A 16511-nucleotide genomic window follows, 5' to 3' on the forward strand; every position below is an offset into this window, starting at 1 on the left:
TGTATGTAGCATGTATGTAGCATGTATGTAGCATGTATGTAGTATGTATGTAGCATGTATGTAGCATGTATGTAGCATGTATGTAGTATATATGTAGTATGTATGTAGTATATATGTAGTATGTATGTATGTGGTATATATGTAGTATGTATGTAGCATGTAGTATGTATGTAGCATGCATGTAGTATGTATGTAGCATGTATGTATGTAGCATGCATGTAGTATGTATGTAGTATGTATGTAGTATGTATGTAGCATGCATGTAGTATGTATGTAGCATGTAGTATGTATGTAGTATATATGTAGTATGTATGTAGCATGCATGTAGTATGTATGTAGCATGTATGTATGTAGCATGCATGTAGTATGTATGTAGTATGTATGTAGTATGTATGTAGCATGCATGTAGTATGTATGTAGCATGTAGTATATATGTAGTATATATGTAGTATGTATGTAGTATGTAGTATGTATGTAGCATGCATGTAGTATGTATGTAGTATTTTTTTTTTTTTTTTAACATTTAACACATTAGCCGGATGATGGGACTACTACTGTCCCATCATTGGCTAATGTGTCAATCACTGTCATGGTAGCAGGCATCGCCCGATGGGACTTGTAGTCCCATCGGACGATGCTTGCACAGACCCCCGGACATCAGCACAGCCCCCCGGCAGGCCGGCACAGCCCCCCGGCAGGCCGGTACAGACCCCCACAGGGTGCACAGACCACCGGCAGGCCGGCACAGCCCCCCGGCAGGCCGGTACAGACCCCCACAGGGTGCACAGACCACCGGCAGGCCGGCACAGCCCCCCGGCAGGCCGGTACAGACCCCGGGCAGTCCACACAGCCCCCCGGCAGGCCGGCACAGCCCCCCGGCAGGCCGGCAGAGACCCCCGGAAGGCCCGAAATGACGGCGCATCATGATGCGCACACACCGCGCATCATGATGACGTCAGTCTGTCAATCAACTTTGAATTCCGATTCCGATGCCGAATTCCGATATTGAAAAAATATCGGAAGTCGGTATCGGAATTCCGATACAGCAAGTATCGGCCGATACCCGATACTTGCGGTATCGGAATGCTCAACACTAGTCATAATGTGATGATAGAAAACCTGGAACTAAAAAGTAACAGTTAATAGATTAATTTAAAACTACGGTATTTTATGTTCCTCGTATCATATTTGCCTCATTTTATTTGCCTTGTAATAGGGAGGCTGAAAACCAAACTATCCCTACAGTCCATAACTCAGTGTCGTACAATGCAAGAACAAACACACAACAAAATCGCCAAAATAGACATTTTTGCTCAGGAAAGATGCATGTTGGGAGGAACCTTATAAAGCCTGTGGTACTTGGGTATTAGCTGGAGTCAGAAGCTTTACCGATAGTCACTTTATAGAAAAAAGTTGTGGGTAACTTGCACCGCCATTTTACCATATCTTCAATTTGTGCAATTCTAGCCTTTATTTGAAGGAATCTTCTTACACACCTCTAACTGGTAGCCCAAGCTTCGCTCCCTTCACCGGTCTCCGCTGCCCTCTGTCGTGCTCCATGTTGGGATTTGCAGGATTCCTGGCATAGATCAATGACATCATCCTCCTAGACCTATGTAAGGCCCATTTATCCACACACATGTATCTTGGGATTGAGTCTCTAGTCATCTATGTTTCGTGTGCTCCACCTTCTTTGCATACTCTCCTTTACTTTCTTCCATTCATTCTGTCTCCACTTCATCCATCATGCTACTCCTGCGATTCCCGGGTAGGCCAAGTTCTCGCTGCCCATGTGCCTTGTAGCTTGCTAACATCAACGCCCAGGGTCCGTGTTGCCCACCCAGACCTGGGGATTAGAGGATCCACCTCAGCTGGTGAGCCTTGATGTAATGTATCACAAGCATCATGGCAGAAGGACCTTTTTATAGATGAAGCTTGGAATTTCATTATCTTTACTCTCTTGTAAGATGATTCCCTCTTGTCTTGTACAAATTCTATTCAATAAAGAATAGAGAATTTCAATTTATGCAACTCTTTTTTATATATACTGATTCACATTTTGGTCTTGGATTCATCAATGGAGCTCAAAACATAGAAAATACACAAAATCCCTAACAATTAATTAAAAAACATATTTTTCCTTATTGATCGAAATCTAATCAAAACAAAAAAATGTTAAGAATTCTTCTATTGTGTCGTAAGAGATCAGCCTTGTCCTCCCCTCATCCTTCTAGCAATCCTAAATTTGAAATCTAAGACAACTGTCTGCAGCAGGAGCCTCCCCCCACTGCTGAATCTGCAACAAGGATACAAATAATATTAAGCTCCACACTTTTCATTGAATCCTTTCCCAGTCACCTGGCTGCAAGACAAAAATGCAATAGAGCAGAAGGTACTTAACCCTCATTCTACATTTCTACAAGACAGGTTTTCCTGCAACCTCATATCTCAAAATTTTGGCAAATTTTTCATGAGTACAATTTTCACCAGAATTAATAAAACGCATCTGTTTTCTTGGAGAGACCATTCCTGTCCATGGGCAATGTTTGCTATTGCAGCTCAATCCCATGGAAGTGAACAGAGCTGAGTTTCGATCCCAGACACAACGAATAAACAGGTATGAAAGCAAATATATTTTTCAAAATGTGTACAACCCAATAAATTGTTCTTTTAGACTTAGAAGTAAATGTCACATGTAGCACTAAGCACTATTTCCCGGTGTTGATTTGCATCTATATACATGGAACTAGTTTACTTATCTGAAATTATTATTTCCAGCCGTGACATTTACAGAAATCGAATGACTGAAGAAGAAGAATAATATATACATTGCTGAACGGTAGATGGATTGTGAAGATTACCCACAGTAATTTACAATAATAAAGTTAAAAGGACTCAATGGCTCCATCATTTCAGTGATAGAGGAAAGTAAAATGGAAAGGGGCAGAGCACCGGACTCTAGTCATTAACATAATAATCAAGAAACTTATCAAAAATGGTAAAAAGAAAGAAGAAAAAAAAAGCACAAACAAAATATTCCAAAATGATACAAAATTTAATAATAAAAAATACAAAATAGAAAAATGCAAACACAGTGAAATAATAAATAAATGATATGCAAAAATGTACTTTAGTCCTCCCCTAGAGTGATTTTATGTGTCTCCACAATTTGTGCCCAAATTTTGAGACATTTTTGAGATACAGTTAATTTTTTTGTGCTAAAAAAAATTAAAAAATGCTTACGAAGTGAAAAGATCTCAGTGGCACAGGACTGCTGCATCGCACAGCCGCCGCCTGCGAACGCCGCCTTGGGGCAAAAAATTGGTCAGTCTATTTGCATAAAAAGAGGCATTTTTTGCATTTGCGGTTATGCGGGTACCGTGCACAAGCAAAGTTCTTCTCTTTGTGCGTGCGCTTCATGCCTCATAACTCATCTCTGTTGCCTTTAAGATACATTTGGGCAAATATTAACAAAACTTTGTACCTAAGAGAACTTGTAGGAGTTTAGACAAGAAGTCAAGGTTTCGATAGGCCCTTCTGACCCCTTATATTACACTGATGTGCTCCCTGGTTGACACGCTGGAAGCTATTTACTCCACTATAAACAATGGCCTTCATAAGGTTAACGCTCGTTTTTTGGAACAAAAAGGGATTTCAATCAATAACCACAATTGCTCTACAATATTGTATCTTGCCTAAATCAAAAAGGGCGAGAGTGCAGCGCACACAGGACCTCGAAATCTTCCTTCCTATAAAAATAAATTGGCACTGACAGTTCATCCCAAAATGAATTTCACAGTTTCTACAGATATCGTACTGAGGAACGGCATCTTGTTATTAGTCTTTCTATGAGAGCATCACTGATGAGAGACAACTCTACCAAAAGGGGACCTTCCAACCCAAAAGAGCAGCCAAACCTCCTCTGTTGCCCATGTCGTGGTTAAATGGGTATTGGTAGAGATGAGCAGATGAGGAAAAATTCGATTTCACATTTTCACACATTTTTTTCGCACGCGGACTTAATGTCCCTTATGCTCTGGGGTCTCTGCAGAGAAGAGAAAAAAAAAGAAAATCCTGTTACTCACCTTACCGCTCACCTCACCGTCACCTTTCTGGTCCACGTCCCATCTTCTGTTGTGGGAGGGTTCTGCTCATGCACAGGAAAGATTATGAACTTGAACACGCATGTGCAGAACCCTCCCACAACAGAACGGATGTGGACCAGATGGGTGACGGTGAGGAGTGAGGTGAGCGGTAAGGTGAGACATATTTTTTTTTCTTTTGGATGATCCTTTCGGTCCCGAAAAATGATGGCCAGCAAGGACCCTTTTTTCTGAATACGCGTGAAAGCCAATTACTAAAAATCTGCATTTTTGGACTTTTGTCAACTTCATATAGAATTCAATTCCTCTAGAACTTATTGTCTCATCTCTAGTTTTTCCCATCACTAAAAGTTATCCAAAGCGCTGCACTCGGCTGTTTTCGTCCATCCCGTAGACAAAGAATAAAATGGTGGCGCGCATGCTGATAGTTCACAGTTCTCAGGAATTTTGGGGGTCACAGCAGTCGGACTTCCAGCTACCCACAGGTTATCACCATTCATTCCGGCACTGTAGACTACAATAAATATGCAAAGTCTGATCTGGGGTCTACATTGGTTTCGGAGGTCTGCTTTGGATTTCTATTTATTTTGGTGGTCTGGGTCTGTCCTTATTGAAGGGAGCTTTCTGAGACCTGTATTAGAGTCTGGTCTGAAGGTCTGAAATAATTTAGAGGTCTGGTCTGGGGTTTAAATTATTTTAGGGGCTTGGTTTGAATTAGGAATTTACGAGCCTGGCTTGGATGCCTGCATTTATTTAAGGTGTCTGGCTCGGGATTTGCATTGATGAAGCCAGGCTTTGCTCTCTATTTGGATGATAACGGAGTCTAATCTAGACGGTCATAGCTACATGGGTGGGGTCTGGTCTGGCGTCTGATCTAAGGTTGGTATTTATTTAGGGAACATAGTTCGGGGTCTGTATTAGTATAGGTGGTCTGAGTGTGTATTTATTTAAAGAGCTTTTCAATGTTTAAATATTTTAAACCCATCGTCTTGTTGTAGATTGAAACAATGAAATCAGCTATATTCACCGACCCCTAATCTAGCGCTCGCCGCTGCTCCCGGTCTCTGTAGACAGGCTGCAGCTTGATACAAAGATGAAAGTGCACATCCTGCATCTTCAGAAGATTCAGCCTCACACAGGTCCTTGGGGGAGGGCGCCCAGCCAGAAATCCTACCAATGTAAGTTTGCCTCTACACTGGCCAGTAACATGTCCTGTGTAGTTTCTCCTTGCTGCTGTATTTCTCCTCTGGGGAAACAAGACACTGGGTAAGGGGCCCCTTTTGCATCTGTCTGTGGTCATTGGATGCTCTTATTCATTAAATGGTAACCGTCATTTTAATTTTTATTTCATAATAGTGAAAATAAGCAACTTCTTAATTTATCTTATCAGTGAAATCTGTTTCTTTCTCCTCCTGGACTGATCTTTCACTCTGACTTCAAGGGTAAAATGGGTAAAACCTGTATTTTGTGAAGACAGATTTTCCTTTTAATGAAATTTGAGATGACAGTTGTTGCTTTTAAAATTCTATGGAGGAGGGAGGTTGAGGGAGGACACACAGAAATCCATAGAACTTTATGAGTACTGTGAGAATCATGTGGGAATAGTGGATGAGGGCAGGTATATCTCGCCCAGATTCCTTTCCTATGTGGCCTAGTCTGGTCAGTATCGCACCTGCTTGCTAATGAATAATGGGAGGTGGATATAAAAGGATGCCAGGTGGTTGTGTGAGTGTCTCAGCCTGGGAACACAGAGAGCCTGTCTGTGTGAGAGACACACGTGAGTGAAAGCAGTCCCCACTGCAACTGTGGTTTGGCTGGACGGGAGAAGCCCGCCAGTTGGTAGTTAGGTTGTACTTTGTTTAGTTAGTGCCGGACAGGCAAGGATTTGTTTTATGTTTTATTTCTTTTATGCATTGCTTTCACCTTTAATAAACCTGACCCAGTGTCAGTTATACCCGAATCCCAGCTCTGCGCCTGAGTTTCATGCTGAACGCACGTGACCTTTGACCCCAGCAAAGGCGACCCCGGAGTGTTTTATCACATTGTGGGGGAGAACGCGGGCATCACGTTGCAAGCATGAGCATGGAGGACGTGGTGAAAGCGCTGGTACAGTCCACCGCCATCCAGCAAGAAGCTAATCGGGTGATGATGGCCCAGCTGAAGGAGTTGGTGGACATGACAGTTACCGATCGTTCGCTTCTCCAGCAGGTGGCGCAGTGCCTGGCAAGCCTACATGAGGTTAACCTGGAAGCCGAGTCGAGAGTGATTCACGTGAGTCGGTACTGGCAGAAGATGACGTCCGAAGATGACGTCGAGGCATACCTGACCACGTTTGAACGGACGGCGGTGCGAGAAAAATGGCCGAAGGCACGATGGGCCGGCCTGATTGCCCTGTTTCTTTCCGGTGAGGCCCAAAAGGCTTATTATGACTTAGAGCCTGAAGCTGCGCAGGACTTTGACAAACTGAAAGCCGAGATCTTGGCCCGGCTGGGAGTGACGACCGCTGTCCGTGCACAGAGAGTGCATCAATGGACTTATCAGCCGGATAAACCACCGCGGTCACAGATGTTCGACCTGATCCACGTGACGAAGAAGTGGCTACAACCCGAGGTGCTGACAGCGCCAGAGATAATCCAGAGAGTCGTCATGGACAAGTACCTGAGAGCTCTACCGCCAGCCCTGAGGAAGTGGGTAAGCCATGGAAATCCTACGACGGCAGATCAACTGGTGGATTTGGTTGAACGTTACTCCGTGGCGGAAGGACTCCGAGACGACGCTACCCCACCTCGTTCTTCATCATCTCCACGTGGAACCGGTAAGACTGTTCCAGGGAGTAGGGGAGATGGAAAAATCCCTAAGACAGTGGGGGAGGAAAACGGGACTGCCCGCACTGCGAGGCCGAGAGTAACGAACTATGGTCTAAGCAAGGGGCCCGTTAGGTGTTTCCGCTGCCAAGAGATGGGACATATTGCTGCGAACTGTCCGCTCACTACTGAACCCATGCAGTGCGATGTCACAGACTCTAAAAACCGCATGTCTATGGTTGCACGGGTAGTGAGTGTGAATGCCGGTCAAAAGGATGTGGAAAAACACTTGTGTGATTTAACTGTTGATGGCAAAAATGTGGTGGCATTGTTAGACTCGGGAAGTGTGGTGACTCTGGTGAAGGCCAGTCTGGTGTCAGCCCCGACTGGACCATCAGACAAATTTTCTGTAACGTGTGTGCATGGAGACACCTGTCCGTACCTCACCACGGTCATATGCATTACTACTTCCTATGGGTCTGTGCAACATAAAGTGGGACTCGTCCCGGCGTTGTTGCATGATGTTATCCTGGGCCGGGATTTTCCCCACTTCTGGCAATTGTGGGAGAATCAGTTGATGCCCTCGGGTAATAGTGTACATGATTCTTCTCCCAGGGCGCGTGTGGGTCCCGAACCCCGGGAAGAGGTTTTCCCGGAAGACTCGGGGGAAGAGTCTGCGGGAAATGACCTGCAGTTCCCGTTTTCAGTCATGGCGGGTGATACGGAGGAGACCGGGGAAGAGGAGGAGGCCGACAGCCGTCCACCTCCCCGTTTGCCGGATTTAGAAGTTCAGAAAGATGACTTCCAAAGCGAGCAAATAAGGGAACACCCTTTCTCAGGCTAGGACAAATGTAAAAGTGATAAATGGGGTACCCGTAGAACCTGGCTCTAGGCTGGCATATCCTTACATGGTTCTGGAGAATGATTTACTCTATCAGATAGAGAAAAAGGGGGAAGATACGGTGCAACTATTAGTCGTGCCAAAACCCTACCGGCGGCAGGTGCTGGACCTGGCCCACGGACATGTGATGGGAGGTCACCTGGGAGTCCAGAAAACCACCGAAAGGATATTACACTGTTTTGTTTGGCCAGGCATTCATCACGATATTCGTGTATATTGTGAGTCTTGTCCTGACTGCCAAGCCTCTGCACCTAAGCCCCGGTTCTGTAGCCCTTTGGTACCCCTACCTATTATTGAAGTCCCGTTTGAGAGGATTGGGATGGATTTAGTTGGGCCCCTTCCACGGTCTGCACGTGGACACCAACATATCCTGGTCATCTTGGATTATGCCACTCGTTACCCGGAGGCCATCCCTTTGCGTAACACGGCCACCAAGACGATTGCCAAGGAACTGGTGCATGTGTTTAGTCGGGTCGGTATACCAAAACAGATACTCACCGACCAGGGGACCCCCTTTATGTCCAGGGTGATGAAGGAGCTCTGCCGATTGTTACAAATCGAACCGTTACGCACATCCATGTATCACCCTCAAACAGACGGGTTGGTCGAACGGTTCAATAAAACTCTGAAGCAGATGCTGAGAAAGGTGATAGACAAGGATGGGAAGAACTGGGACTATTTACTTCCGTATTTGCTTTTTGCCATCAGGGAAGTACCCCAGTCTTCCACGGGATTCTCGCCTTTCGAGTTATTGTACGCCCGACGTCCTCGCGGACTGTTAGACGTTGCAAAAGAAACCTGGGAGGGTCAGGTCACACCGTTTAAAACGGTGATAGATCACGTCACACAAATGCAGGACCGTATTGCGGCTGTTATGCCTATAGTCAAAGAACACATGATGCAGGCTCAAGGAGCCCAAAAAAGAATCTATGATAGGGGCGCCAAGATCCGTATGTTTGCACCCCGAGATAGGGTGTTGATCCTGGTCCCCACGGTGGACAGTAAGTTCCTGGCAAAGTAGCAGGGCCCCTTTGAGATTAAGGAAAGAGTTGGTGAAGTAAACTACAAAGTATACCAGGCAGGTAAACGGAAACCTGAACAGATTTATCATGTAAATCTGATAAAACCCTGGAAAGATCGGTCTGCCTTGTCTGCGGAGCTGGCCCGTCCCGTCTGCTCGCATACCGTACCGGAGGTACTGGTTGCAGAGACTCTCTCGGAGCGGCAAAAGACTGAGGTCAGGCAGTTTCTACTTCACAACCAAAAGTTTTTCTCAGAAAAACCAGGGCAGACTACGCTAATGAAACATGACATTGTAACGGAACCTGGTGTCACAGTTCACGTAAAGCCCTACCGAATCCCGGAAGCGCACCGTGAAGCCGTTTCCCGAGAAGTGAAGGCAATGTTAGAGTTAGGTGTCATTGAGGAATCGCACAGTGCTTGGTCCAGCCCGATTGTGCTAATTCCTAAACCGGACGGCACCATCCGGTTCTGCAATGACTTCAGGAAACTGAATGCGGTCTCAAAATTTGATGCCTACCCTATGCCCCGGGTCGACGAGTTAATAGATCGGTTAGGAAAAGCCCGGTATGTTACGACCCTAGACCTAACAAAGGGGTATTGGCAGATCCCTCTGGCAGAGGCTGCCAGAGAAAAGACGGCATTTGCTACCCCAGAAGGTCTATTTCAGTATGTGTATATGCCGTTTGGACTGCACGGAGCACCGGCGACCTTCCAGAGACTGATGGATCGAGTCCTGAGGCCACATAGGCAGTACGCTTCAGCCTATTTGGATGACATTGTCATTTACAGCTTGGACTGGGAGACTCATCTCCAGAAAGTACAAGCTATGATTGACGACCTGTGGGAGGCAGGTCTAACCGCGAACCCCAAGAAATGTCATATTGGGCTTGAAGAAGCCCGGTATTTGGGGTATGTAATTGGGAGGGGTGTTGCTAAACCCCAGCTCGATAAGATTCAGGCGGTTCAGGACTGGCCGCAACCTGTCAACAAGAAGCAGGTGCAAGCCTTTCTGGGGATCGCCGGCTATTATCGCCGGTTCATACCCAATTTTGCAGCCATCGCTACCCCCCTGACGGATCTTACAAAAGGGAAAGACTCCGTCATGATTAAATGGAGTTTAGCGGCTGAAGAAGCCTTCCATAGCCTAAAACGGGCACTTTGCTCTCAGCCCGTACTGATGACTCCGGACTTCCGCAGCGATTTTGTGGTACAAACGGATGCCTCTGATACCGGTATCAGGGCCGTACTCTCACAAGTGAGGGACGGAGTGGAACACCCAGTCCTCTATCTGGACTATCTAAGCTGAATAAACACGAGCAAAGGTATGCAGTCGTAGAAAAAGAGTGCCTCGCCATTAAGTGGGCTCTAGAGGCCCTCAAATATTACCTGGTGGGCAGAAAGTTCAGGCTGATCACTGACCATGCCCCTCTCAAGTGGATGCACTTGAACAAGGAACGGAATAGCCGGGTGACCCGGTGGTTCCTTGCCCTGCAGGCCTACACTTTTACGGTGGAGCACCGCCCAGGGGTACAGATGGGAAATGCAGATGCCCTGTCCCGAGTGCACTGTTTGGCGGGTGTCATTGCTCGACCGGAGTGGTCTGAGCAGAGGGGGGGGATATGTGAGAATCATGTGGGAATAGTGGATGAGGGCAGGTATATCTCGCCCAGATTCCTTTCCTATGTGGCCTAGTCTGGTCAGTATCGCACCTGCTTGCTAATGAATAATGGGAGGTGGATATAAAAGGATGCCAGATGGTTGTGTGAGTGTCTCAGCCTGGGAACACAGAGAGCCTGTCTGTGTGAGAGACACACGTGAGTGAAAGCAATGCCCACTGCAACTGTGGTTTGGCTGGACGGGAGAAGCCCGCCAGTTGGTAGTTAGGTTGTACTTTGTTTAGTTAGTGCCGGACAGGCAAGGATTTGTTTTATGTTTTATTTCTTTTATGCATTGCTTTCACCTTTAATATACCTGACCCAGTGTCAGTTATACCCGAATCCCAGCTCTGCGCCTGAGTTTCATGCTGAACGCACGTGACCTTTGACCCCAGCAAAGGCGACCCCGGAGTGTTTTATCACAGTACCTACTGTCAACTCCTCTCTCAATAATGGTGATGTCTGTATTCACTTGAGTCAGATTTTACCCTTGAATTGAGAATTTTGAGAATGAAAGATCAGTCTCAGGGGGGGGTAGAGAAACGGATTTCTCTGATAAGCTATATTACAAAGTTTCTTATTTTCACCTCTAACATTGATTTATAAAATAAAAAATAAAACTACTCTTTAAGTCTATAAACTTGCCTTTGGCAGCTCACAAACCTATGTCTATCAGATCATTTGGCGTCCTACACTTGGCATCAGCTGTTGTTGGCTCCGGCAGTGGCAGAAGGTGAACGGTCAGCAGCTATCAGGGCGTATCATGAAGGCTTTCCTTGTAGATGGGTTCCTGGCCCCCGCATACTTTGTCTATAGTGTTTATTTGCTCTCTGTGTCTGTGTACAGCACTCGTCACTCATCGCTATCGCATTAAGAGACGTCCTAAGAAAGTTCACGCTTCTTGCACCCACCACATGTCCTTGGCTTCATTTCCTTCCTTTGCCACAGAACTGTTTATGCTGCCAAAGGAAATAAGCATGGTGGCCGGGCGTTACGAAGAGCCCTCTTTATCCCTCTTAGTGCTTTCTAACATCAAGTAGGTTGTAAATTAAAAAATAAAACTAAAAAGCCAAAATCCTTGTATGAAGGAGTCATCCGCTATTTCACTGCAATACTGAATCTCTCACTTAAAGGGACACTACCAACAAATGAAATGTGATCTACACACAAAAGCTGGTCACATCCAACCCATGACTCTCCATGGTAACATACTACACACTAATGACTCTCCATAGTAACAGACTACACACCCATGCCTCTCCATGGTAACAGACTACACACCCATATCTCTCCATGGTAACAGACTACACACCCATGTCTCTCCATGGTAACAGACTACTTGCCCATGTCTCTCCATGGTAACGGAAAACACACCCATGTCTCTCCATGGTAACAGACTACACACCCATGTCTCTCCATGGTAACAGACTACACACCCATGTATCTCCACGGTAACAGACTACACACCCATGTCTCTCCATGGTAACAGACTACACACCCATGTATCTCCACGGTAACAGACTACACACCCATGTCTCTCCACGGTAACAGACTACACACCCATGTCTCTCCATGGTAACAGACTACTTACCCATGTCTCTCCATGGTAACGGAAAACACACCCATGTCTCTCCATGGTAACAGACTACACACCCATGACTCTCCATGGTAACAGACTACTCACCCATGTCTCTCCATGGTAACAGACTACACACCCATGTCTCTCCATGGTAACAGATTACACACTCATGTCTCTCCATAGTAACAGACTACACACCCATGTCTCTACATGGTAACAGATTACACACCCATGTCTCTCCATGGTAACAGACTACACACCCATATCTCTCCATGGTAATAGACTACACACCCATGTCTCTCCATGGTAACAGACTACTTACCCATGTCTCTCCATGGTAACAGACTACACACCCATGTCTCTCCATGGTAACAGACTACACACCCATGTCTCTTCATGGTAACAGACTACTCACACATGTCTCTCCATGGTAACAGACTACACCCCCCATGTCTCTCCATGGTAACAGACTACACACCTATATCTATCCATGGTAACAGACTACACACCCATGTCTCTCCATGGTAACAACGTAATATAGAAAAATAGCGTGCACTCAAGTCTTAGTAATGAGGTGCAGGTGTAATGGACCAATAGGTCCTATTACCAATAATAATATAAATTCACCGCACACTCAGAGGAATATAATGCCAACAAGTGTTCATTTTATTATATACAAAACATGTGGGAGCCAAAAAAGAATATAGAGCACTAGATGGAAGCGATATACATATAACGACGTTTCGGCTCAGCCCGAGCCTTTATCAGTTTATCGCTGCAAATAAAGAAAGATACATCAAAATACATGCAGAGAAAAAAACAAATGCAGAAAAAACAAAAGAGAGAATATACAACACCATATAAACAACACATTATCCAAATATAATACAGTGATAAAAACACATATATATACATACAATTTATACTGCTTTCATGGAGAACATGGATGTACGGAACAAGAGACGGCCCAGTGAACTAGTACCATAATAAGTAGAATAAGGGGAAAGAAAAGGATTACCTGGATCCGGTTTCAGATCTTTGAATGAATAGGAAGAGAACTCCCAAGAAAATAGCCCAAGAAAAACGGCTGAAAGGAATTTGTCAACATCATGGTTAGTAAAATAGATAAAGTTGTAATCGTAGTTATTCTGGTTTTCTAATATGGTTGTCTGTGTGTGGTATTCAGTGCATCAGCATTGTAGGGAAAAAATACCATCCTTGTAATGAGAAGCCTTAAGCTAACCTACTGGTCATAATAATAGAAGAGATTAAGCATGTGGTAATGCCATCAAATAGGGCAATAAGAGTGCGTGCCCACAGAGTGTTAAAATAGTGTAGTTAATAGGAAATAAATATACACATAAAGTATAGCTAAATCAGTGCTCGCATCGCACTGAAGTGTATTATGTGCGTTGTGCAGGATGTGCACAGAATGACCCTTATGTAACAACGCTCTTATAAGAATGCAGGACGTCACACTCTATGTGTGTTGTGCATGATATGCACAATGTCATCTGGTAGATCGCTATGTAGCAGCGCTCTTATGTGAATGTAGGATGTCACTAGAGAGGAGGGGGCCTATGTCGGTTACCTGTAGCTGTAGTGCTGTAAAGCGGCGCTCCCGCGCCTGGCTGCAATGGCGTCATGCTATACCCCTCGGTATGTGGCTGTATTTATATAGGAGCCCGGGTGGCCGCATCCGGCCGGTAGTGAAACCCCTGAACCGGAAGTGACGTCGCGCTGTCTTAGTATAGACACTGCACATGTCTGTGATGGTTGTCAGGGTGATCAGCAGGTTGGCGTCCCTGTAGTTTATCTAATAGCGCCGAATAGTGTGTGTATATTGCATGGAAGCAATAGTATAATTATATAACATGAAGACAGCATCACAAAATTGCAGAAAAATAGTAGATTCAAAATAGCTAATATATAAGCAGGCACATGGAAAATAATGAACCATGAAAAGAAAAAAAGAAAATGAAATTTATAAGGGGCAAAAACAGAAAATAATATGAAACAAAATAGATGGTAAAACAAGAAAAATAAAGAATAAAAGAAGAAAAAATAAAAAATAAAAAATAAAAATGGAATGAAAATAAAGATAAAAATAAAAGAAAAAATTGAAACCAAAAACAACGTTGCTGACCTTGCGCAAATAATAACCTATGCGTGCATTGTATATATAGGGTTATGGAAAATAAAAATAAAAATAAAAATAAAAGTAAAAAATAGAAAATAAAAATCCAAAATAAGTAAGAGTCCAGTGGGCGGAGCAAAACTCACCTAGGGTAATAGTATATTAGCGAGTCTGTAAAATAACAGAAAAAACAGAGAAAAAGTTATTAGCAGTTATAGGAGCCAGTCTATTTCTCTATTAAGCCCCCTAGGGGCCAGAGTGTCTAACTTATGTATCCAATAAGTTTCTCTCTTAATAATTTAACATGGTCGCCCCCTCTCCTTGGGCGTGGTACATGTTCGATTACCTGAAATTTTAATTGTGCCACTGAATGTCGATATTTAGTGAAATGTTCAGGTAAAGGTAACCAGTTTTTTTGACACCTAATTGTTGATTTGTGGCTGGCAATACGGTCCTTGACATGTTGGGTTATTTCCCCTACATAGAGGAGGCCACATGGGCATTTTACCAGGTAGACCACAAAGTTTGAATCACATGTATAGTAGCCACGTATAGGGAAGGATTTACCTGTCCTTGGATGGGTAATATTGTCCGATCTAATCACATTCGAACAGGCTGCGCAACTTAGACAGGGGAATGTACCGCAACGGCGAGAGGCAAGTAACCTCTGCGTAGTGGTAGGAAGTTTACTGCCTATGTCAGCCCTAACCACTTTATCGCGAATATTAGTAGGACGTTTAGTGCAAATTAAAACTGGAGCTTCAAAGGAGCCGACGTCAGGGTAAGCCTTAAAGAGGAGGGGCCAGTGTTTTTTGATAATAGAGTAAACTTTGGGCATCAGTGGATGGAAAGTATGTACAAATGGAATCCTTTCTTTTGCGCATGTCCTCGGTAGAGGAGATGAAGGGGTTAATACCCGTTGTTTTTCAACCTCAAGTAGTTTAGATGGGTAACATCTGTCCTTAAATTTTTTTGTCATAATATCAAGTTTCTCATTGCGAATATCATGATCAGAGACAATACGTGCCACTCTATTAAATTGTGAGCGTGGAAGACTATTCTTGGTGGCCTTTGGGTGACAACTCGAGTAGTGTAGAAGACTGTTGGTATCCGTTGGTTTACAATATAAATCTGTGGAAAGATTCCCCTCATTATCTTGTATAACTTTTCTATCTAGAAAAGGGACCGATTCCATATTGAAATGTAGCGTGAACTGCAATTCTGGACGGATGGAATTAAGGTGTAGGTAGAAATCCTTTAATGATGATGTCGTTCCTGTCCAAATAAAGAAGATATCATCGATATAATGGTGATATTCTGTAGCATATTGTAGAAAAAGATCATTACAGAACACATGATTGATCTCAAAATAGTTCATGTAGGCATTAGCATACGCGGCGCTATGTTCGCGCCCATCGCAGTCCCGCACTTCTGTATATAATAGGTATCCTCGTACAAAAAGTAGTTCTCATGCAATACAAGACTGAGAAGGTCTAGACAAAATTGTATGGAGTCTGTTGACAGTTCTGAGGAGTTTAGTAAAAATCTTGCAGCTTCAATCCCTTTGTCATGTCTCTCCATGGTAAAAGACTAATGAGATGGTCATCTCATCTTGATATCTGACAGGATGGACACTCTTTCCATCTGTTTTGCCTCCTGATGAACCGCTGGTGCGGGGAAACGCGTTGGGGTGATTCCACAAATGATAAGTGGCCACTTTTTTATCTTTTATGTATGCCTCATCTTAAAGGCATTGCTTTCTAATAGGGTGGACCTTGATGTCATGATGTGGTATTTCTTGTCTTATTTGTCTGGGATTCCTGCATAAGCTCTAGGGCACTCTTATTGTTCATCTCTATACTATCAGCCATTGTTTTCATACCTGTGTTATCAGGGACTGACAGGGCAGTAAGGGACAGACCTCGCTGAGTGGGGGTGCCAAATAATCGGGATCCTAAGGGTGCCAACCTCCACGGACAGGAAGGTATCAGATGAGTTTATTGCAGGGCCTTGCAACATCTCAGTTTAGGTCTATATTGTGGCATTTGCCATTTTTTTCACTGGGAACGGGTGGTTTTTATTATTATATTAAATTAAAGTCGTTTTTATAGGGATTATATGTTCACTTTTTGCTATTGATAATTTCTGGAATATTGAACTTTTGCACTAAAAAGACTAAACACCCATGCCTCTCATCTGTAACAGACTACACACCCATGTCTCTCCACAGTAACAGACTACACACCCATTGTAAGCATTGTTCCTATTCTGCTGTGTTCCGGACTTTGCCCTTACTGTTGCCCTTAAGC

At 44.3% G+C, this 16511-nt stretch overlaps 1 protein-coding gene across 5 annotated transcripts; it reads right to left on the reverse strand.

Moving 5' to 3' along the window:
* Positions 1 to 1166: 1166 nt before the first annotated feature.
* Positions 1167 to 15804, reverse strand: LOC141095717 (uncharacterized). 5 transcript variants are annotated; one of them, XR_012233456.1, is made up of 4 exons: positions 14549 to 15804; positions 14349 to 14373; positions 13084 to 13152; positions 1167 to 1994 (listed from the first exon to the last, which is right to left on the reverse strand). XR_012233456.1 is itself a non-coding variant. In XM_073581969.1 (4 exons), exons 1-4 carry the CDS (start codon positions 15578 to 15580, stop codon positions 1904 to 1906), a joined length of 996 nt encoding a protein of 331 aa, XP_073438070.1. In that variant the 5' UTR covers positions 15581 to 15804; the 3' UTR covers positions 1167 to 1903. The 5 variants fall into 5 exon arrangements, 2 of the variants coding, with proteins under 2 accessions (XP_073438070.1, XP_073438071.1); XM_073581969.1 differs by having other exon boundaries at positions 14770 to 15804; XM_073581970.1 differs by lacking the exon at positions 1167 to 1994 and adding an exon at positions 12709 to 12840 and having other exon boundaries at positions 14770 to 15804.
* Between the last annotated feature and the right edge of the window lie 707 nt (positions 15805 to 16511).

Source organism: Dendrobates tinctorius, unplaced genomic scaffold, assembly GCF_039654945.1.
Source record: "Dendrobates tinctorius isolate UK_male_01 unplaced genomic scaffold, ASM3965494v1 ptg000070l, whole genome shotgun sequence".
NCBI classification, from domain to species: domain Eukaryota; kingdom Metazoa; phylum Chordata; class Amphibia; order Anura; family Dendrobatidae; genus Dendrobates; species Dendrobates tinctorius.